At 47.7% G+C, this 21,712-nt stretch overlaps 2 protein-coding genes across 12 annotated transcripts in view; both read right to left on the bottom strand.

The window, feature by feature from the left end:
- Positions 1 to 778, bottom strand: part of QSOX1 (quiescin sulfhydryl oxidase 1) — a 10,725-nt gene extending 9,947 nt beyond the window's left edge. The window contains exon 1 of the mRNA XM_027658562.1: positions 474 to 778. Coding sequence (XP_027514363.1) covers positions 474 to 750 — 277 coding nt within the window. The 5' untranslated portion in view covers positions 751 to 778. The remainder of the gene's footprint in view (positions 1 to 473) is intronic.
- A 7,134-nt stretch (positions 779 to 7,912) lies between these two features.
- Positions 7,913 to 21,712, bottom strand: part of CEP350 (centrosomal protein 350) — a 68,864-nt gene continuing 55,064 nt past the window's right edge. For 10 of the 11 annotated variants that reach the window (XM_027658322.1, XM_027658327.1, XM_027658328.1 and 7 more), the window contains 5 exons: positions 21,076 to 21,675; positions 19,699 to 20,100; positions 19,465 to 19,611; positions 18,177 to 18,299; positions 7,913 to 11,995 (listed from right to left, as the gene is read on the bottom strand). In XM_027658322.1, the coding sequence (XP_027514123.1) occupies positions 11,831 to 11,995; positions 18,177 to 18,299; positions 19,465 to 19,611; positions 19,699 to 20,100; positions 21,076 to 21,675 (1,437 nt within the window). In that variant the 3' untranslated portion in view covers positions 7,913 to 11,830. Of the gene's footprint in view, positions 11,996 to 12,919; positions 12,931 to 18,176; positions 18,300 to 19,464; positions 19,612 to 19,677; positions 20,101 to 21,075; positions 21,676 to 21,712 lie in introns of those variants that run through there. The other variant, XM_027658331.1, reaches the window with a different exon arrangement.

Here is a 21,712-nt window from a genome sequence, read left to right as displayed (position 1 = left end):
GATGGAGGGTAGGGCAGAGGGGATGGAGGGTAGGGCAGAGGGGATGGAGGGTAGGGCAGAGGGGATGGAGGGGTGCTGATGGGGAGGGCGCAGAGGGGATGAGGGGATGCTGACGGGGACGAGGACGCAGAGCCAGAGATGCAGAGGGGATTTAAGAGTGTGGGTGGAGAGGAGGAGGATGATAGGACAAGGACACAGGAGGGATTTAGGGGTGTTGATGGGGCTTCAGGGGCACAGGGAGGATTTGGGGGTGCTGACAGGTGAACAGACAGCGATATGGGGAGAATTTAAGGACGCAGGGGTAGAGGCACGGGCGATTAAATGGGGTGCTGATAGAAGAGATCAGAGACGGGGATAAGGGGCAGGGGGTACAAGGGCAGGGGCACAGGGAGGATTGGGGGGAGCTCATGGAGGCCAGGCGGGCATGAGGCGAAGGGGGGGGGGGCGGCGGCACAGCGGGGCCGAGGACTCACCGCGGATGTCGTGGGCCAGGGCCCGCCATGTGGGCGCGAAGTGGACGCAGTGGCCGCACCAGGAGGCGAAGAACTCGACGGCCCAGGCGCTGGAGGAGCCCAGCAGCCGCCCCTCCGCCTCCGGCCCCAGCAGCTCCAGCGGGTCCGAGGGCGAGTAGAGGCGGCCGGGCCGCGCCGCGGGCACCCGGAGCAGCAGCAGCAGCAGGAACGGCAGGAGCAGCGGCGGGAGAGCCGCCGGCCCCCCGCGACCCCCGGCCCGCGCCCGCCGCCGCCACATCGCCCGCCAAGGCCGCCCGGAGCCGCCCGGAGCCGCCTTTAGCGCCCGGAGCCGCCCTTGGCACCGCCCCTGAGGCGGGGCCGGGGCGGGGACACGGCGGAGAACCCCCCCGGAACCCCCACGGCTGGGGGGGATGAGCCCAAGGACCCCCTAAGCCCCCCCACAGCGCGGGGGGAGCCCCCAGTAACTCTCCAACCTCCCCTCAACGCCCCCACATTGTGTGTGTGGGGGGCAATACCCCACACAGTTCCCCCAAATCACGGGGAAGCCCCAAATACCGCCCCAGCTCCCCCCTGGTGCGCTCACATCACAGGGGAGCCCTAAATAACCACCCCCCTCCCCAGCTTCCCCCCAGTGCCCCTACATCAGGGGGGAGCCCGCAATGCCCCCCTTGATGCAGTTACCCTCCCTTAGGGGGCAGAGGGCATAATATGATAAAATTCTGATAAAGGAAGGAATGCGCAGGGAGGTGGTGGAGTCACAGTGCCTGGAGGTGTTTAAGGAAAGAGTGGACATGGACTGGACTAGCTGATATGGGTGTGTTTGGTCACAGGTTGGACTCGATGATCTTGGAGGTCTTTTCCAACCTAATTCATTCTGTGATTCCGTAATGGCAACAGTGTCTGATTCAGCCCCAAAAACCGCAGTGCCACCATTACAGGGAGCGTCTGACATCAGCCAGTGTCACTGGGGCACCACCCAACAGGCACCCTGAGACCCCCCTGCCCCAACCCTGCCAGGGATGCCCAGCAAGGATATACCCAGTGACACCCCCAAAATCCAGCTCCCACGTCCAGAATAAGCAGCCTTCCAACCTCAGTGGCCCCTTTAAGGAAATGGGTTCAAACTCAGAGTAGGTTTAGGTTAGGAAAAGCAGAATCTTCCCTGTGACTGTTGCACAGGTTGCCCAGAACAGCATTGGCTGCCCCATTCCTGGAAACGTTCAAGGCCAGGTTGGCCAGGGCTGGAAACAACCTGGTCTAGTGGAAGGTGTCCCTGCCCATAGCAGGGGGGTTGGAACGAGATGTTCTTTAAGGTCCCTTCCAGCCCAAACCCTTCTAGGACTCCATGATTCCATCCTCCCCAGGGCCGTGCCTTCCCTCACGCACACACCCACGTCACCGGCTCCCAGGCGGAAGGTGCCCGTTGCTCAGAGCCCCGGGGCAGAGCCAGGCACCAGAGAGGTGGACACAGCCCCAAAATCCAGCCCTCCACTCCCTCCCCAGCCCCTGAGGCCAAGGGAACCCCCAGCACTGGGGGTGCTCATGGCTGCTGAGGGCTGGTTGCTGGCTCTGTCCCCAGAAAGGCCATTATCCATGCTGAGCCCCACCTAGGTATTTTAGGCGGACTTGCCATGCTAGAAAAACAAGCCTGCCAGAGCCAAGCCTTGCCGGGGCAGCAGAGGGCAGGGGCTCCACACGGGGCACAGCTCTGGGGAGTGACAGGGCCCCCTGAGACAGCCTGGCTTGGAGGGACAGAGCCTGGTGGACACAACCCACGGGATTGCTCCCACCCATATTCTGCGGGTCCAGGCTGATGGGAATGGGGCAGAAGATGGTCTGCTCCAGCCCTACCAGCTGTAATTAAATGCTTAAAGGATTATCACACCTCACCATCCAACCAGGACTGAGAGACACACAGCACGGTGCAGGGCTGCTCTGAAAGGTGGTCCCTCACTACTGACAGAGACCTTGCCAGGACTTGTCTTCATCCAGCTGGTGATTAAAAGACAAAAATCCCCTGTTTATGGATGTCATCACCGTTATCTTACCCTGGGTCAAAGCCTTTATATTCAAGGGCTCATCAACTTGATTAGGTTATCAAGGGGAAGGAGAGGTGCTCAGCACCAGTGTAATTGCCAGCATCCTCCCCATCCAGCTCACTCCTTCCTCCGAGGCAGCCCAAATTCCTTGAATCCTTTTTTAGATGCAAAAGCAGCATGAACCCTTAAGGTGCAGGGGCAAGAGCCCACACCCCAGGGCTCCAGCTCCTTTTGGGGTGAGCCACACCATTGCTCATCCGCTGAAGCCCTGGGGTGGGGATGCTCCTGCTTCCTGCTGCCCCAGGAACAGCGGGGACTGCCGACCCTACTGCCCAGCTGGCACGTCCCATCCCCAAGGCTCCCCAGGCAATAGCCTCCCTCAGCGGCGGAGTGTGGAGTTTTCCAGGCACAGACTTGCCCCAAAAGCCTTTTTTTTCCTTTTAATGCTGCTGCAAAGCAAGAAAGGAGGCTTTTCTTCCACCTCAAACTGGGAAGAGAAAGATTTTCATTGCAGAACACCCTGAGACAGGGCATGGAAAGTCAAAGACGAAGCAGAGATTTTGAAACAACCCTTTTTAAGATGGATTTGAGAGTAACTAAGATGAATTAGAAGCAATCAAGGAGCAGTCTGGGGAGGTTTTAGAAACACCCTCCCGTCACCGTCTGCCTTTTTGTCCTCTCTGGCTGCCAGTGGAGCCTGCAGGCAGCAAAGCCATGGGATGGGTGCTGGGTGACCCTGGATGCCCGGCTGCTAAGCCCCAACCAGCCCTGAAGCCCAACTTTAGGCTTCCCTGGCACATTTAGGAAGCTGCTTGGTTTTCACAACCAACTCTTCAGCGCCCAGCTCGGCATCCTTAACTTTGGGAAGAGTTGTACTTCACTCCTACATAGCAAGGCCATGGGCTAAGGATGACCACAGAGGTTCCCATGCTGCACAAGTCTCTGTGCAGCAGCTGAGCAGTGGCTTTAGTTCATTAAGCTCATCAGCTCTAAAATCTCCTTTCCCAGACTAACACCCAGCAGGAATCTCCTTGAAGTCAACGAGGCGTGGGCAACATCAACAGGCTGAGAGCCTCAAAGGCCACCACGATCTCATCAAAATCATTTCAGCCCTGCAGAACTTGTTTCGTGCACCCAAAATGGATTGTTTTCACAGACACAAAGCTACCCAGGTTGCCTCTGTGCTGAGTTAGAGAGGAGAAGAGGAAAAAGTAGTTGGGTTTTATGTATTCAGCCCTTTAAGTGATGGAAAGGACTATCTTTCAAAGAATGGAGAAAGGCTTTTATCGTCCATTTTTAAAAGCATGAATCTGCCTGCAAAACACCAAAGGCTCAAAATGGCCAGGTGAGCCAGCCCAGGACCTTCTTCCTTCTTTTTGGTTGAGAAGGTTCGGGGCCAGGGAGATCCTGAAATGGACTTTCTTCCTTGAAAATTAAAGAACACGTTCCTACCTAATTGTGTGATTCCAGGAACTGACTCCAAGGAAAACACGCAACCAATGCAAGACTCATGATAGAATCATGGCAACTCCGTCACCCAACACTGGCATTTTGGAGGCTGCTCAGAGAATTTTGCATCCAACTGCCCCATAAGCACCTTGGAAATACCAGTTGCAGAGGAGGCTTAACAGTTTTCCTCTCCAGCTTCATAAGACGGGAGTGATGAACTCTCAGTGGAGCCTTCCTTGATCTGGAGCACAGCACTGCTTAAAGTGTGGTCCTTCTGTAAACAAAAGAAAAAGCCTCATTTCCCCGATTAATGTCTCCAAACAGCCTCAGAGGGTGAGTGAAAACTGTGCCACCTGCCATCTCCCTGACATTCCAATCCAGGTGGCACTTTTCCACCAGTGGCACGAGTCACACCTCCGCTGAGACATGGCTTCAGACGAGACCTTTGGAAGAGTCTGTGCCACGAACCTGCCATCTTGGCCAAGACAGGGAATAACACATGGAGTGGATGTAAAGCCCGATGGCTTCCCACCCCCTGCATTGGCTCTGCCAGGCTGACACCTGTGCAGATCAGGAAATCCCCTTGTAGCCCCCAGTGGTAGCTGGGAATTGCTGACTCTGCGAGACAGGCTTGGTCAGAAATAGTTGATTTCTACCTTTCAAGCCCAACCAGCCTGTAATAACGAGAGGTGCAAAAGCAAATCCGGGGTGCATTCTCAGGATGTGATGAATGTGTTCACGTAGTTTGTGTCTGCAGAGAGACTACAGCAGTACCAACCTCCCTGCTATTCACCCTCTGCTGATTCATCCCTGCTCCAAAGGACGGCAGCAACACTGCCCTTGCTCTTTTCAGAGGAACCTGGGGGGGATCAGGAGGAACTGGCACTGTCATTGGTATGTCTGGGAAGGGAACATTTTACCTGCAAACTTAAGATCTACCGACAGTCATAAAGGATCACCATGACCCAGGCTGCACAGAGCAGATGTTTTCCACCCCAGCTCATCTTCCCAGTTTCCAGGAGCAGATTGGAGGAGGCCACACCGCCCAGATTTGCCACATCATTATTTGGCAGGTGGTTTAATTGCAGCGCATGAAACTGAGAATACCACAGGGATGACAACGGAGCACTCCTCTCTTGCTGTGACAGTAGTCCTGCAACGTAAGCAAGGTCTCACCTACCCAGGACTGCTGTGCCCAATCACAGGTTCACTGAGCAGCACTAACTCCATCACCTCTACGGAGCAACACAGCTGGACACGGACACTGGATCAGGCTCCTTGCTGAGCTCCTCGAGGCAAGCAACACGAAGGGTGAGGTCCCCTGCAGCCTCCTTTATTTTGCTACAATAAAAGAAAATAAAATCTCTGGGACACCCCCAGAGCTGCTGTTCATTCACCTCCAGCAAATTCTCAGACAAAATCCTAGTTCAAGTCAGCCTAGATTTCACTGGGTGGTGAGAGACAGGCCAGCCTGCAAGAGGAAGCCACCAGGAAACAACAATGGGGAGGGAACACAGCCCAAGGGACATGGAAGGTCTCGTACAGGTAGAGCAAAGGACTGGAACGCTGGGGCCAAGAGAAACATTCAGAGCAGGAACCAACCAGACCTGCTCCAGGCCATCCTCACACAGCACACTTGAAAAGCAAACAAAGGTATCTATGTTCCAAGTGTCCCCCCACCATGCCCCTGGTCCTGCCCAACTCTCACCCTCCAAAACAGAGCTGTCCTTTTTCTCCTCCTTTTCCCTAAATCTTTGCAGCACCTTATTCAGGAACAAGCAGGAAGGTGCAGGGCTGGGGCTACGGGTTTTGTTTGCTCTAGTTTCCAGGTCTCACAGGGTGCCTTTCCCTCCCCCACAGGACCCGCATCCCAGAGAGTGCCCCGTGCTTTCAAACTCCATTACATCTCATCTGCATTCCTGCCAGGCAATGGCCCATGCTCCGGGCTGGGTGCCAGCGGCTGGGCAGCCCCCCTCCTCTCCTTCCTGCACTCTGAAATCTCCTGGCGTTCAGCAGCTCCCCACCAGCTCCTTTTCTTCCGAGGGCTGTGTTAATGAGAGCCCAGACATTGCAGAAGCCCTTGTGCCAGGCAGGGCACGGCGGCGTCTGGAGCAGAGTCAACATTTCAAATGCTCCAGCGCACTGCCAGGCATCTCAGGACGTGGGATGGCTGCAGCTGGCACCACGCCCCCTGGGAGCGGGTGGTACCCAGGAAGGGAGGCACCAAAACAGTCCAACTCAATCCAGCGTGCCATCGGGAAGGCGGCTGCCTGCCATTGCCCAACCCGGGAGCTGCACCAGGTCCACAGGTGAAACGCCTGTCACAGGCAACCGCGCTCCGAGGGTGCCGGGAAGAGTTGCACAAACACCACGGTAGAAAGTCAGCGCCGAAGTGAAGCAACGTAGACTTGCAAATGAGGAAATGAGAGCCTTCATCACGCTGATTACTGGGCATGCTGGGCAAGGACGGCAGCGAGGCAGCAGTTTGCTGTGTCACCCGCCGGAGCGCCCTGGCAGCGCTCCCACCACTCGAGCCCATTTTAAAGGAAGCCAGTTCTTCAGCCAGGAAAGCACAGATCATTTTTTTTTTTTCCAGTGTGAAAAAGCCACTTCCAGGGATGGATGCTGATGGCTGCAAGTAGATCACTGCCCAAAAACACAGGATTCATGGAGCAAAATCGCTGCGGGGCGAGGAAAGCCGCGACACGGATGCTCTCCTGCTGCTCGCTAATGAGCGCACAGGGGCCGCAGCACCACTTTGTCTCGGCCCTTCGGGCACGAACGACCCACCGCTGAGTTGGCTGGTTCAACCCCCTGAGCTCAGGGGGCTGTGACGTGCTTCTGTCTGCACAAGGGCTGTGGATGGTGTTCCCGGCGCGCTCCACTGAGGACCAGTCCCACTGCACACTGGCACTGCGGGACCGCAGCAAAGCTGCTTCCACTATGAATGCAGCGAGTCCTCCTCCTCCAGGATGAGGTACCTCCTTAAGGAAAAGCAAATAACAAATAACTGCTCAGCACTGAGCAATGCCTTGGCAATGGTTTAGTTTACAGAGGCTCCCCCTATAACGCACGCACCCCTCCCAGGCAGAGCAGGGTGATGAGGAGCAGCGCCCTCCAAGCTGGAATGACCAACGCTGGGTTTTGTACAGACCCGCAGCAAATGAAAAGCAAAGCTTTTCCGCCGGGCTTTAGGCACCACAACACAGCAGAGGTACGGGACCAGCAGTGGCCACAGGCACTGAGGAGGCTCGATAAACACCTGGGCTTACACGCCTCACGCTGCCACTCCACCCCACGTGCCCGCACGCCTGTGGTTTGGCACTGCAAGTGCTCAGCCGTCCTCTTACAGGGCTCCAGGACCTCTCACGTGCTAAAGTGGCTTGGGTTTGTTTTGTGCTGGAAAGAAAACAGCAAAGATTTAGGGAAAGTCCCACCAATACATAAAGTTTCCATGAAGAAACGTTTGCCCCATCAGCCAAGAAGTGACTGGTGCTTGGTAACAGCAGCTCTGTGGAGCTGTAACAATCTAGGAGCCTAATTAAGGGATTCCAAACAAGACTCTCTGCAGAATTTAATTCCCAGATTGTTGGTTAGCATTAAAAATAGCTTCCCCCCCCCCAAATGTTTTAAACTATGAGTTTTTAAAACCCAATTTAAACAAACATGTACAAGGAGTAGTTTTTCTCCCGCAGAACACTCCTGCAGTGACTGCTTAATGCTATTTTCTGTTTTTATCAACACTCAGCTTTAACAATAAGGAAATTCTAATAACGTTATGATTATAATTAAGGCAACTCTAATGGGATTTTGTGGACTGTGATTGGCATCCCAAGTACAGCATCAGGCAGAAAGGGGAACGTACAAGGGACAAATCTCCAGGACACCTTCAGAATTAGCAACCACTTGGGTAATTATAAAGCTCCATTTTATAAAAACCAGGAAACAAGATTAATTTATAAATCAGTTTATTTACAGATTTTGTTCTCTTAAAGTACATTTCAGTTACCAAAGATATTTACACTGGTGTACACAGGGACCACCCTGGTTATTTTACAATTCTTAATTACAAAAAAAAAGAAACCCCCAACCCCTCCACATCCTCAGGTCTGTCTACTGTGCAAAGCTGCTGTGGATGTGAACATGAGCTGAAACTGGCCCAAACCCCAAGTTACCAGGTTATTTACACAGACACAGTAAACAGGTTTCTTTTCAGCATCTCCACAGCACAGTACACGGGGAGACGGAGCCTCCCGAAAGGCGGCTTTGCAAATGTGTATCAAAAGGCTCTGCAAAGTCAAGGGAAAAAAACCTAGTAAATGCAGGTTAATTACAGTATTCCTCTTTCATCTGTATATAATCTTGCATTTAATGCTTAAATTACAAAGAAGTTTGATAGTTTGCTTTTCTCCATTTTAGTTGGTTTGTAAACACTTCAGATGCACTAAATACCTTATAAGATCCAACTGTTTCTCTGCTGAAAAGTACTGTATTTTCCTAATATTCTGAAGGTAGCAAAGGGATATGAAAGTGGGAACTGCACACAGTTCCTTGCAGAATAGTCACTTAAAAGGTCTCTATCACTGTGCTACTGAAGGTCTTCTGCAGGTACACACTTATTCAAGTATTGCAAAAAGCTAAGGCCACTTTTTCAAGAAAAGAAAGGGAACAAGATGGGATTTTTCAATCCCTCATTCCACCTTATGAGCAACAAGCCTTTTCTGAAAGACAGAAGTACTGATATCCCACAGTGCAGCTCATGGAGCGTCCTGCTGTGAGAGAGGTACTTGTGCTCCATGTCCTCACAAGCCTGGGCTTTCCCACCTGGCCCTGGGATCCTTCCCAAAATGGAGCAGCATCTCCCCAGTGATGGCAGCCACTGCCCTGGACAGCTCGTGGGTCTCAGCAAAATGTCTCAAGCCTTGAATCTTCTAACGTGGTTGCACTGAGATAACCAGACCCAGGAATATCATCTTGTTCTTATAAAGGGGAAGTTGGGGAGAGAAGTAGAGAATTCAGCCTGTTTGTGGGACCCCAGGCTTCCCCATATCTCCTTGTTACCAGCCCAACCCAGCCCAACCACTGCAATGATCAGCCCACGAGTACTCAACCCACTCGAGGTTTTGAACATACACTCAACCCAAAGCAACTCAACACACTTGAGGTATTGAGAAAGTAATAAGAAAGTAATAAGTTCTTTTTAGGGTTGCTCCTAGCAAGGATTGCTACCAAAAATAAACGCTGATGTCTGCAAAGGAATAAAGCCATTAGTTAGACACAGCTTCCTTCCGTCCAAACAGCTGTAAAAACAGTTACTGCTTCTGTTGAGGGTTCTAAAGCCAGCAGTTTATACCTGTATAAACAGGTATACAATCTCCAACAGACTGCAGTACCTTGTCAGGCCCGACTGTACGACCTCCTCCCTGCTGTTGGACAGACCAGAAACACCCCACAAATCCCTCAGAATGGCCAAAAAGCCTTGGGCATGCAGGGCAACCTTCTCGACCCTGACCATGGTATCTACAGAACAGAACCTAACCTGATGCTCCAGGTGCAAACCTACACTGCAGGTTTCTGCCCTCTTTCCTTAATTGCTACCTATAAAAAATAGCAATCCTTGCTACTGAAAAGATACACCCAGGAAAGGGAATCTGAGGTGGTGACCCAACCAGTGACACCATGCTGGTTAAATCTAGCAGCTTTAGTTTGCTTCTGTCTTAAGAGCTTCCTGGTTCAGCATCATGACATTTTACATGGACAAATGAATCACTTAAGAAAAAAAGCTGAGCAATGCTCGACCAGACTTCCAGCCAGCCAGAAGGGCCACCACTGTGGGACAGACATGCATATGCCCATTGGATGTGCCCCTATCCACCACTACCTCCTCCTTCTCCTTCCACTCATTAAGCTCCCATGGATATGGCTCCCCATTAACTCACAAGTGAGGTGCTGGCAACACTACATCTGAGAATCTGCATGGACCTCTGGCAAATCCAACATTTCCCAGTGCTGTCCCTGAAGAATTACCAGCTGTGTGTCATCGTGCAAAATGCAAATATTCCAATGATAGCTTTCAAAAAAACCCCCAAACATTAAACAACCCAACCAAAAAAAAAAAAGGTGGAAAAGAGAAACCAAACTGGAGCAGCAGCAGAGGTGTGCACAGTGGGGAGCCCAAGAACTGAGCAGGTGAACAAAATGGTTGAGATCTCCCCGCCACGTCTGTTGTGGGCCACAGCATCTCTGGGGCACCTCTGAGGCTTCAGCGTCTTTCTGCACTCCAGCATGTCTGGAGAATCCGACTTTCCTCTGGGTCTTGTCCCAGGTTAGCAAACAGGGACATCCACTATTAAGGCATCAGAGTTCGACCCCAGATTGTCTGTGCTCCTCCAAGAAAAACACAAGGACGGGAGGAACAGGTTAGGAATGAGCACTCAGCAGAAGGACACTGCAGTTGAATCCAGCACCAAACCAACCAGGTAACAGCTGCCCATGGTGCAGAAGTTCTGGGAAAGGAAGGAAACAGATGGAGCTGGGAATTTTCACATCATTTTTCAGCTCAGCGCCCTCAACTCTCCATTGTCTCCGAACCAGGTGTGGTGAAACTCCACTCCTAGTCCTTGGTCACTGAGGTTTGGTTCTTCTCACCTTCACCCCCCCCCCTCGTATCTGCCTCGAGAAGCTGGAGGTTTTGTGCGAAGAATATGGGACTTTGGAAGTCTCCAAACCAGATGCTCTCTCAAGTTCGTCTGTCCCAAAACACAAGACAGTGCAGCCAACTGCACAGGACACTCTCCTATAACCCACTTAATAAATTATCTGAAAATAAATAAAAAACCCACAAGCACAAAACATGCAGACAGTCAAGCACCAGACACCGCTTTCTTTGGTGAATACTCTCTGTTCTCTAAATTGTTCAAGTAACAGCTTCTCCAACTTATTAGGTGACAGTGAGGGAGAAAGCTGAGGGATTGAAGGCCAAATTTTTTGTGAGGAAACATTTTCCACTCCTGCATGTCTCGTGCCTGAGAAAATCCTGAGTATCCGTTATCTGGGAGCAGCTGGTGCTCCAGGAAGAGAAGTGCTACACGGTAGGAGGAAAGTTGTCCAAGGGCTCATCTTTCACACTCGACATTAGGCGGCCGTTGTCTTGCTCCGCCTCAGGACTGAAGCAAGTTACATCGGCAAAGCAGCAAGAATTCTTTACTTGTATGCAGGAAGTAACATCATCTAATCTCCCTGGACTGGGCTGGCACCATGCTTAGTACCACATCAGAGAAGAAAGATGAAAACCAGCTTCACAGAGAAGTGAATTAAATGGGCTCTGGAGCAGAAGGAATTGATGCACATTGTTAGGGCTGCAGGAGAAGAGGTGTTAAGATTATAACACTGTTCAGTACGGTAAGTCTCCACTTACGACCAAAACCTGACCAAATTGTTGCTTCTCCAAATTACTCACATTTCTAAAGACAAGTTGAGTACTGATGGCTGACAGCCATTCCAGCAAAACAGCCAATATCCCAACTCAACCCAACCCTTTCAGGGAACAAGCCGAACATGTCAAAGCCCCAGGCTGGGGCCCCAGACAGCCGCTGACAGTTCTGTGCTATAAATGCATTGGCACACGAACAGTCTTGAGCACTCCACAAAGCAGCCTCGAGTGAGGGATCAGCTTGTTTCAAACAATAAATCTGGAGCGAGGTCTCGAGTGGTAGCAGATGCAAGTTCAGGCTCCTTTCATCGCATCTGAACTGCCTTGAGACCCTGTGCATGGAAGTCCAGCCGCAGCAGGAGCAGGTGGAGAGCAGGTCAGGGGTCAGGGAGGCCTTGACTCCGTGGTTCTGCAGCTCTGGGCTCACTCCAGCACTGTCAGACAAGCAGCAGCCTCCGCTGTTTCTCGTTGATCTGGTTCAGCACATCAACAGTGTCTCTGATTAAGGCCTCGAAGATCCCGTCTGCCAACTGCATCTTTACACACAGCTCATCCTCGTCGTAGTTCACCCACTGCGCTTCCTCCTCGTGGAGCTCCTGCACCTTGGAGGGAGAAAGGCAATACAAACATTACAATTCTGTTGCTCTAGGATAATATCCCCTGCAAAGTTCCAGAAAGAGTCCAAAACAGTGTGTATCTGCCAACAACATATCTGTCTTTGTAAGAGATTACAGGAAACGCTTGGAATAGCAAAATGAACACAGATCCCTGTGAGCCAGGCTATTTCACTGTATGAACATTTTCTACCTTTCACTGTAGCATCTATTTTAAAGGATTTCATATTCCCACACAAGTTTCACTTGAAAGAACTCAGATAATGGGATATTCTTGGCCAGCAGCAGAAGCTCTGTTAAGAGTCCCTAATTATGTTATTTGCAAGAAGCTGATTCGATGAGGTTTGAACTGCTAAGAAATGATGCAAAGGCCTTGAACGGGGGAAGAAGAAAAAGAAAAGACTTTGCTGTAGTTCAGTTTAAAGAACTTTAAGGAAACAACTAACTTCTCCAATTCTTCTGCACAGGAAAATAAAATGCTGGCATATGTTTTAAGACAGCATTACAATTCATTTGCACAGTATATCCCATGCTCTGTTGGATTTGCACAGAATACTCCATGCTTCATTGGATTTGACAGCATTATCACAAATGGAATTTTGTGCCATTACATTCAAAGAGTACTTATTTCCTTCTATTCCTAAATGGTTGACAAGGAAAATACTCTTTTACTGGTCAGTGACAAATAGGTGGTTTAAAAGTATCAGACTGAAATATTTAATTTCATTCAGCAAATCAAGTTTTATTGAGAGTCTCCAAAACTGGACATCTCCAATTATACTTACTAAAATTTGTCTCAGTGACTATTTCAGTATTGCAGAGACACCCTAGCAAAGTTCAAACTTTTTGGAAAAGAAAGAATGGATGCAAACATTGCTTGCATTTAAAATGACAAAAAAATCCTGTTGAAAGCTCTTTCTCTACTCAGATTCAGCAGAAATCTCCTCTGACCATAAATCTTACACTCTGAACTCAAAATACATTTACATGGTACAAGTGGGGCAGACACCTAAACACTGCCAAACCAGGGTTAAACACACTGAAAAATCCACTAACCCAGGATCAATAAGTAACAGTGTTGTTTTCAAAAGAGAGGACATGAACTACAGCCCAAACACCCTCTCTTCCCTTTGCCTGAAGCTAAACCTCCCAGAAGCTGGTCTGGTTTGAAGCTGACAGCTGCTGTAGCATAATGATGATTCAATAACCCAAGCACGGTGGGAAGCCCGAGAACAGGCTGCTATGGGAACCCTGGGGAACAGGCACTGCTGCAGGGCTTGCAGCCATTCATGAGGTCTCAGTTATAAATGGGGTGTCGGTGTGACAGCTCCTTTCCTCTCTTAAGAGCTTGGGGAGAGGGGCAGGGATTTCCTGCAAACGGCTTTGGAAGAGTCACGTTACCTGCTTACAAATCTGTGCCAGCACAGCCAGCACCTTTGTCCCACACAGCTGTCAAAGACAAGGCATTAATGGCTTCATTAGGCTTCTTACTAATAAGGAAGAAGTAACATTACTGAAAAAATAATGTAAATGGTAGGCTAACAAGTGGCAGATAATTGGGTGTGGGTTTGTGTGGGGGTGAATGTCTGAAAGACTCCTGAACTCTCCCACAGAAATGTGCTGCCTGCAACCCGTATGTGCTGGTTGTAAATTCTGATAAAATAAACAACAGCAGCATGTTCCAGGTCCTCCCATCAATAAAGAGGCATAAGACAGAAGGAGGAATTTGCAGACTGATCATTTGTGGTGTGTCTGCACCACAGACTATTCAGATAAGGAAAAGCAAGATGACTGGAGTCATGAAAAGAAGAGGTGGTGCCAGAAAGAATGGTTCCCTAAAAGCAGAAGTGGTTTGGGAAAGAAAGCAAGGGGCCCAAAGTGAAAAGGTGAAGATCCTTGCTGCAGGAAAGACCCTAGAAATGGGGAAAGATCCTGAAGATGAAGGAGGTGGGTGGAGACAAGCGCTGGGGGACGCCCAGGGACCTTGACCGATGACGTCCAAGGCTGGTAACTGGGAGCAGCTGCATGATTCTGACTGATGTGATTTTCTGCCTGACCCTCCCAGGCCAGCAGCCACCTCACTGCTAAAAAGTGAAGCCAAGACCTAGAGAAGGTACTTGATCCAGGCAGGGAAAGGTTGGATGTTTAATAGCAGGAGAATGATGAAGACAGGAAAACAGCATTGTGATTAATTTTCTCTTGCCTCTATCGTTCCCCTCTCTCTCAAAGGCACAGTGCACAATTTCCTCTGGCATTAGGAGGACTTCCTCGAGCATACTTTTGGAAAACTGAGAGAATGTGCAATGCAGAGCTGCAGGCAAGTCTTGTTTATAGTGTATTCAGAACATGTGTGGACACTGCCATGCTGGCTGCAGCCATCTGAGCCAAAGCAGTTGTGACTCCTTTGTCTGGGAAAGGTTTGATCCACTCCTTGTGTTACCACAAAGTGCTCCTAAGCAATGGAGACAGTTTGCTTAATATCTGACAACTATCATGGCTTTCATGGAAATGGGCTTTGCCTTGTGTTCAGTACCTGCCCAGCATTTAAGTTCCTGCACACTGTCATGACAAAAGTAGAACTGCACCAGGAAGTAAGAGCTCTATACCAGAGAGACACTGCACTTGGGCAAAGTCAGGAGAACTACAGTTTTAATGAAACTGAATTCCATGCTACAGGAAAAGATAAATAGTGATGCAACGCAGAAAGCACTGTGAGGGGTTTTTTTTCTGTGCTCTTTCTTTTGTATGCACACTTTTTGTTTTAAAACAGAAAGAAAGAAGGAGGCATACATGCAAAAGGAAAATCAGGAGATAGCATGGTCACACAGTCCTGCTGGCCATCTGATAAATGTCACAGCACCAAAAAAAACCCCACTTAAAGTAATATAATCAGAGTGAGTTGGCATGTTGCAGTTTCTGGAGGTTCATGTTCAAAACCATGAATATCTCCAAAATAAATGACATTTAAGGAGTCACTAGACCATTTAGGAGACTGAAAAGAATAAAACCCCAGATATAAACTAGTGCCTTGGAAGAATGCCAGCAGGAGGAAGGCAGGCAGGTGCATTCTCACAGCTCTCAGTGTGCCTGGAAATCTTAAGACACACAGCTGAGCACACAAGTAGGTTTTGAAACTTTTGAGACTGTGCACTCCCCCTGGGTTCAGATCTGGGGTGCTGCAGAAGTGGGATTTCCGAGTAAGCCAGTTTGGTAGGAACAGCCCTGCTTTGTTGCAGAGTTGCTGCATAGAAAGAAACATTCTGGGTCTTAAGTCAACAGGTCAGAAGATCAAGCACTTTTCAGCACTCTGTTGGCAGCTCCTCAGGTGTGAAAACTAAACACACAGATTAGGCAGTATCGTGTGAGCTGTGCTTTCTCAAGTTCCAGATAAAAGGAGCTGGCAGGGAAAGCAATGCCAGAGTTTGTTTTAGCCCCACACAAACAGATCAGCACAGGGAGTTCTGGCTGAAGACCCAAGTGGGAAAAAAAGGAGTGGAAACAACCTGTTGTTAGTACCTGAACTTAAGGAGATATGAGGGGGTTTGCTGTAGTTTAAAAACATATTTTGGAAGGTGCAGGCAGCCCTGATGCACCAAAATGCAGCACCTCAGCCTACGGGTACATTTGACATTCTCCACCCAGCACAGACTGCACACAGGTCATAAAGGAGCAATATGAAGGGACATAAGAGGAGGAAAGCAAACACCTGGACATTCCCTTCACTTGATTTTAAACAAAGTAGCTTTTCATAAATGTGAACATCCCGTACTTGTTTACTGAAAGAAAGATCTGCAGTAAACGTTAGTAACCTGAGCAACTATCCAGCAGATCAGAGAGATCCATGAAGGCATCCCAATGCAAATGCTTTCTGAAGACAGAGATGACTGATCAAAGGTGATGCAAAAAGGACAAGAGGAAGATGGTTTTTTTTTGTCACTGGCACTAAAACATGGCTGCATATTGGTGACACCACATTCGTGTCAATGCTGGGGAAGTGCAGTCGAAAGCGAAAGTGCAACTAAAGATGCACGGATTGGAGGAAGCAGCAAACCTAAAGGCAGAGCAAGGATACAAAGGACATCCTGTTCCCCCTTAGTTCCCAGCAGGTGTGACAGCTGACTGTGGTCACCCACAGGTCCCAGCATGCCCCTTCCCCACAAGGCTGAACCTACCACGGGGAATTGGGTTTAGTAAAATAAACCCAAAAGGACACACCCAGGGATAATCAGGGAGAGAGTAAGTTGGGTAAAATAGCCTGGCATTGGTTTCTGTGCCCAAATAAGAAATAAAAGCCATGCCTAGCTCTTGGATCAGGCAATATTAGACAGTCAGCATGTTCAATCCTCTCAAAGTCACTAAAACACACAGGTTGTCTCCACAAAAAATTGTCAAGGGATGTTTTCATTTTAAGGTTAATTTTACTTAAAGGAGAAGTGAAGAAACTGTGCTCAAAGTTTCAGTGCAACTAACAGAAGCATAAGAATGTTCATTTCTGCTTTAAAAAGATCACATTTTATTTTAACAGTCATTGTCTTTACCAGCAGCAAAGTAATGTGGAGAATCAATCAGCTCATGTATGTACTCATATGACATCCCCTGCACGTTGTGTGCTGGCTAAATATCCAGAAAAACTTGAATAAACCATTTTCAACTGTGACTTTTAAAGAAGCTTCTACAGCACTTAAATCTACCAAAAAAGTCTCAATTTCCCTTTCAGGAATTTGGAAAACTCCCAAACTGACCTCTTGGTTTAGGGCTACACTGTGAGTTACTAGGGAATAGGCAGCAGGTCTTGCACTGACCTGTATATCCACTTCTGGCCTTGGATTTGTGTTACTACAGAACCCACGACCTTAAGTACAAGTTGGGGGCTGATTAAGAGACAGAGAAAGCTGTCCAGATACTTCATGTTTTATAGAGACTTTTAATAAAATAGGGCAAGGGAAACTGAACACTATTTCCTTAGGTTTTCAGAAGTTTCTCTGGTAGTGTCTCTCATTACAGTACAAATTTTTTAGCAATGCCACTGAGACTGCCTTATTTCCTAAAGCATGGCATTCTGCAACCTTCACAGAGTTATTCCTGGTCTTCAGCTAAAATTTCATTACCATATTCTTGTGAGAACAAAATAAAATTAAGCACATTATTTATTAAGCCAAACTTGTAAGAGCTTCATTAATCTTTGATGTCTGGGTCTGCATCTAAATCACAGACCGGATTCTGAACTTCAAACTTATTTCACCTGAAGCACTTTGGATACCTTCAACTAGAAAAAAATTTTTCCAGTCAGGAATCTTTCTAAGTATGTTGCAAAGAAATTAGGTAGTTAGTACACAAGTACAGTAGCTCTATTATTAGTTCTCTTGGGGATCTAAACATAGATCTTTTTTTGTGCACATTTTCATAACCTCCATATCCCAGAATCAAGCCTATCAGGATGTATTGGGACCTATACATAGGTATTCTACTTACATACAGTTAAACCCCTGGAAAAACTCTGTGTTGGAAACCTCCCAGTGATGGCCAATTAAAAGACCACACGACCCATGATTCCAAGTTACTTATATGTGTGTGTGTGTGGAATCAATTTCAGGTACAATTAAGTGAAGCACAGTGTTAATGACGACTCATATTCCCAAGCAGAACCTTCACTATCATTACAGCCAATAAAGATGTTAATCATCCTGCAATACAACCCAACAAGTAACTTTCAAAGACCAGTACACAGCCAGACATGCTCCATCTTAGGCAGTTTTAACACTGAACTGTCTCTGCCCCAGTGGCAGTTGCATTCACTAGTTCAATTAAGTTCTTTGTACCATGGTCTCCAATTAAATATTACTTCAGAATAAAACTATTTTAAATTAAAGTAAAAGAAAAAAAACCATATTCCCTTCCAAAAGAAAAGGTTTAGTGAAATAACTCAGTGTTTCCCTCTGTAAATTTGTGCTTTAAACTTTTAGGAGTGAGTAAATTTATACTCCAGTCAAATCAGAAGGCAGAATTCACTCAAGTCACCTTAACTCACTGGCACAGGACCCACCCTCTGTAATACCTCATGCACACTTTGTATCCTTTAAACAGCATGACTGAATACTGAAAATACACTCATGCCACATTTCAGCCTGGTGGAAGTACCTGACATGATTGCCTATTTTCATTCACTTACTAGTATATGATCCACTCGGTCGCGTTTCTTCCGCCCAAATTTCATCATCTTCTGCCAGTCTGTTTTGTGATTAGACTCCTTCCTCAGGCTGAACAACTTCAGCACTTCAGCTGCAATGAAGCTCTACAGAACAGTAAAGGTGAGAATTATCACATCTGAGCTAAGAAATGAAAGGTATGCACAAAGTACCTCCCCTAAAAAGTCACTTTATAAAATGGAGAACACCCTTCTGTTTAGCTCAGAGACACAGTGTGTGCATCAAAGTTACACTGGAAGTCTCTCAGGCAGCATTACACAGGCAGGACAACTATTAAACTCAGAAGCTGGGGGCAAAAAAAAGGCACTGACTGCTGTAGCAATCATGAGAACAGAAACTTCCAATTCAACAGCACACAAACAGAAGGTTCTGACAAATCACTTTATGGGAGAATATTAAAGAAAAGGAGGGTGGCCATTTGGTGTCCTTGTCCTGTGCCCCTGCTGTCCCCTGGCACACGCTTTTTTGGAAGTCTTCACTAACAGAGTGATCTAGATACTATTTCTGTCTTTTCTAGACAGTTAACATGCTTTATCTTCAGCAGGTTAATCAAAATATTGCCAACCCCTCCTCAATTTCAGAAGAAATGGTACAGGTGGAAGTCTTCATTTATGTCCTGATGAGCAATATAGAAGGTTCTCATTTGAGTGCTTTCAGGGAGACAGTTTTTTCCCAAATGTCCAGCCCTAAAAATTTAACCTAGGTTCAGTAGGGCTTTAGCTTTTTGGGGTTTTGTCCTTTCTTAAGCATTACCGTCATTAACAGGAGATCTCTGGTTTGCTAAATACAATGCCCTCACCAGTCAGATTTTGGGTCCCTCTGGGCAAATCCTGCTGTCCTCAGCGAGGCTGGCACAGGTGTGTATGTATGTCTGAGTAAAAAATCCATCTCATCCCATTTGGCCCAACCCTACCACTGGATCCATTCCAATTTAGCCATAGAGAGTTCCATGGAAATCTGCTAAAGCAGCAGCCTGTCAGCATACCAATTTTATAAGATCAAGGTCATCCTGGCAATTCTACACAGAGGACTAAGTTTTAAAAGCAACCAACAACAGCCAAAAGAACAGAGAGGCAAATCTGCTGAGTAAAAATGGATCATTTTGACAAATACCCTTTCAGGTTTGCAATCTCCTTTCTTTTCTGAATCCATCTCTTGCTGGATTCATCTGTTATGATCTAACACTTCAGGTAAGTGCTAGTACAATGTTTTTCACCTCACTGTCCATGCACAGCAAAGATTTCTTCCTACCTTGATTTCATCCAGATCATTTGGATCTTTGACTCGGCGAAAATAAGCAGATGCAATCCTACACGGTTTCATCCAAATAGGTTGGTTTAGATTAGGATCCTCAGCAAAGATTTCCCCAAAGATCTCCCTTGTTAAATCAAATACCACCTTAACAAAAAAAGAAGTAAAAGTTACGGCTTCTGTTGTCCACGGTAAACGTTCAAAGGGCAAGACCAAGATGCCTGAAGGCTGTACCTTTTTATAAACCTGCTTGTTTATCGTGTCCGTGTCCTGCTCCTGGAGGGAACCACTAAGGTCTGAACGAAGGCTGCAGCTTTGAAGATCGTGGCCCAGCTCCCTGAGCTTCCAGAGTTCCTCAGCTGCTGCATGGACCATACCTTCCACCTCCACTGCAGTGTGAGGGACTGCCAGGGGCTCCTCACACGGCTTTGTCGGCACCTTCTGCAGTTCCACCTGGGGCAGCACTGCCGGCTCCTCGGCTTCCTTCTGCTGGAGCTTACGGGAACTCAGGCCATAGTCCTCATCAAACCAGTCTTGATCATCTCCCAGCACACTCAGGAACTCACGGTTGAGCTCCAGCTCTGCCAGTCTCTTGGCAAGCTCTTCCTGACCACTGGCACCAAACACTGGGCTCTCCTGTGAATTAAGATCCACAGAATAAATATGAAAGGGTGTCACACCACTGTCTAACTCAGCTTATGTTTTTAAATGCTTTACTGATGTAGTTGGCAGTACATGCACAAATACTCAGGCAAATTAAGAAATAGCTCACAGGAAAATTAAGAATGTTTTGAATCAAATACCTGGGGTTCCTTGAATACTTTCAGGGGGTTCCTACAGAGCTTAAAAGGCTGAGCATCCTGCTCACTGTTTGTCCTAATGTTTACCTGTTTATGAAAGACTGACTGGTTTAAAGACTGATAATGGGACACAACTTTTCATTTCACTCACCAGCAGTCTCAGATCTAAATCAACAGCCTAAAACCTTTTAGCAGGTGATGGCTGTTTCATTGACAAAGTAGTGCCCACACTGGTGAAACAGGCTGAAGCTTTCAGTGGTGACCAAGTACTGAGATCCTTGGCAAAGCAGACAAGTTTGCTGGGAGCTCTAGCAGAAAGGACAAGTCCTATATCTGTACCATTAATGGTTATTCTGGGGAAGCCTGAACTTCCACTACTCATCATATATTAGTTCAGTGGATAGGGCAGGCTGACACCTAAATGACCTCAATAGCAACTAATTATGTTTGAGAATGACTCTTTCATATTGAAAATAGATAGAAGTAAGTTTAGAGTCTATTTTGCCATTTTTAGAATAAAAACTGAGGGTAAAGATTAAAGACAAATTGAATGTGGAAGCAGAATGCAACTTAAAAGAAATATTTTTCACTTTCATGTGCCCAACTGTGTCTTTCAGCCTGTGTGGCTACCAAAACAAGCCATGCACTGGGATACACAGGAACTTGTAAGACACGTACATACAGGTAATCTCCACATCGCCCAACAGAACTTGGGAGAAAACCTGGTGCCACACAAAATGCCTTGGATTCAATCATTACCAGTCAAAGAACAATCAGCTCTTAAAATCAGTGCAAGATGTCTGTTACTCACTGGTCTGGGACACATGTCTGGAGAGGAAAGTTCTTCTCTGTCATCTTCCAAATCAGAACTTAGGAAGAAGTTACTCAGTCCATCTGGAATCTGCTTTTCAACCTGCTGGGATGGGCTACTGGATTCCTCCTTCACATCACACAGCTCCTGGTTGCTGAGCTGTATTTTCTCATTCCTGACCTTCTTTATTTGCTGTAACTGATTGACTGTGTCTTTCACAAAATCTCTAAGTAGGCTGTCAGTCAGCAAACTGACCTTTTCCAGTTGGTCTTTTGACTTTTCTTCCTCTCTGAGTGGCAGTTTGAGCTGTGCTTCTAACTGGTTCTTTTCTTTTGTCAGCAAATCCAGAAGTGGAGTTGCAGACTTCTCCACGACACCAGGAGAGAGATCATCTAACTTTTCAGCACATTCTTCTCCCAGTGTCTTCTGCCTTTCCAGTTTTTCAGAAAGGAAATCTGAGATGTCATCCAACTGAACAGAGGAAATCTCATCCTCAAGACTAGAAACAAGAGGAGTGTGGGTGGCCTCCTCCTTTACAGCATCCTTCAGATAATCCACCACTGATTGTTCTTGGGCAAATAAACCAGTAGCTACAGAAATCTCCTTTATGCTGTTTGCTACAGAAATCTCCTTTATG

The sequence above is a fragment of the Corapipo altera genome, unplaced genomic scaffold (assembly GCF_003945725.1).
Source record: "Corapipo altera isolate COAL_440 unplaced genomic scaffold, ASM394572v1 79, whole genome shotgun sequence".
NCBI lineage: Eukaryota > Metazoa > Chordata > Aves > Passeriformes > Pipridae > Corapipo > Corapipo altera.
The sequence above is the reverse complement of the archived record's forward strand: the minus strand, read 5'-3'. Positions and strand labels throughout refer to the sequence as shown.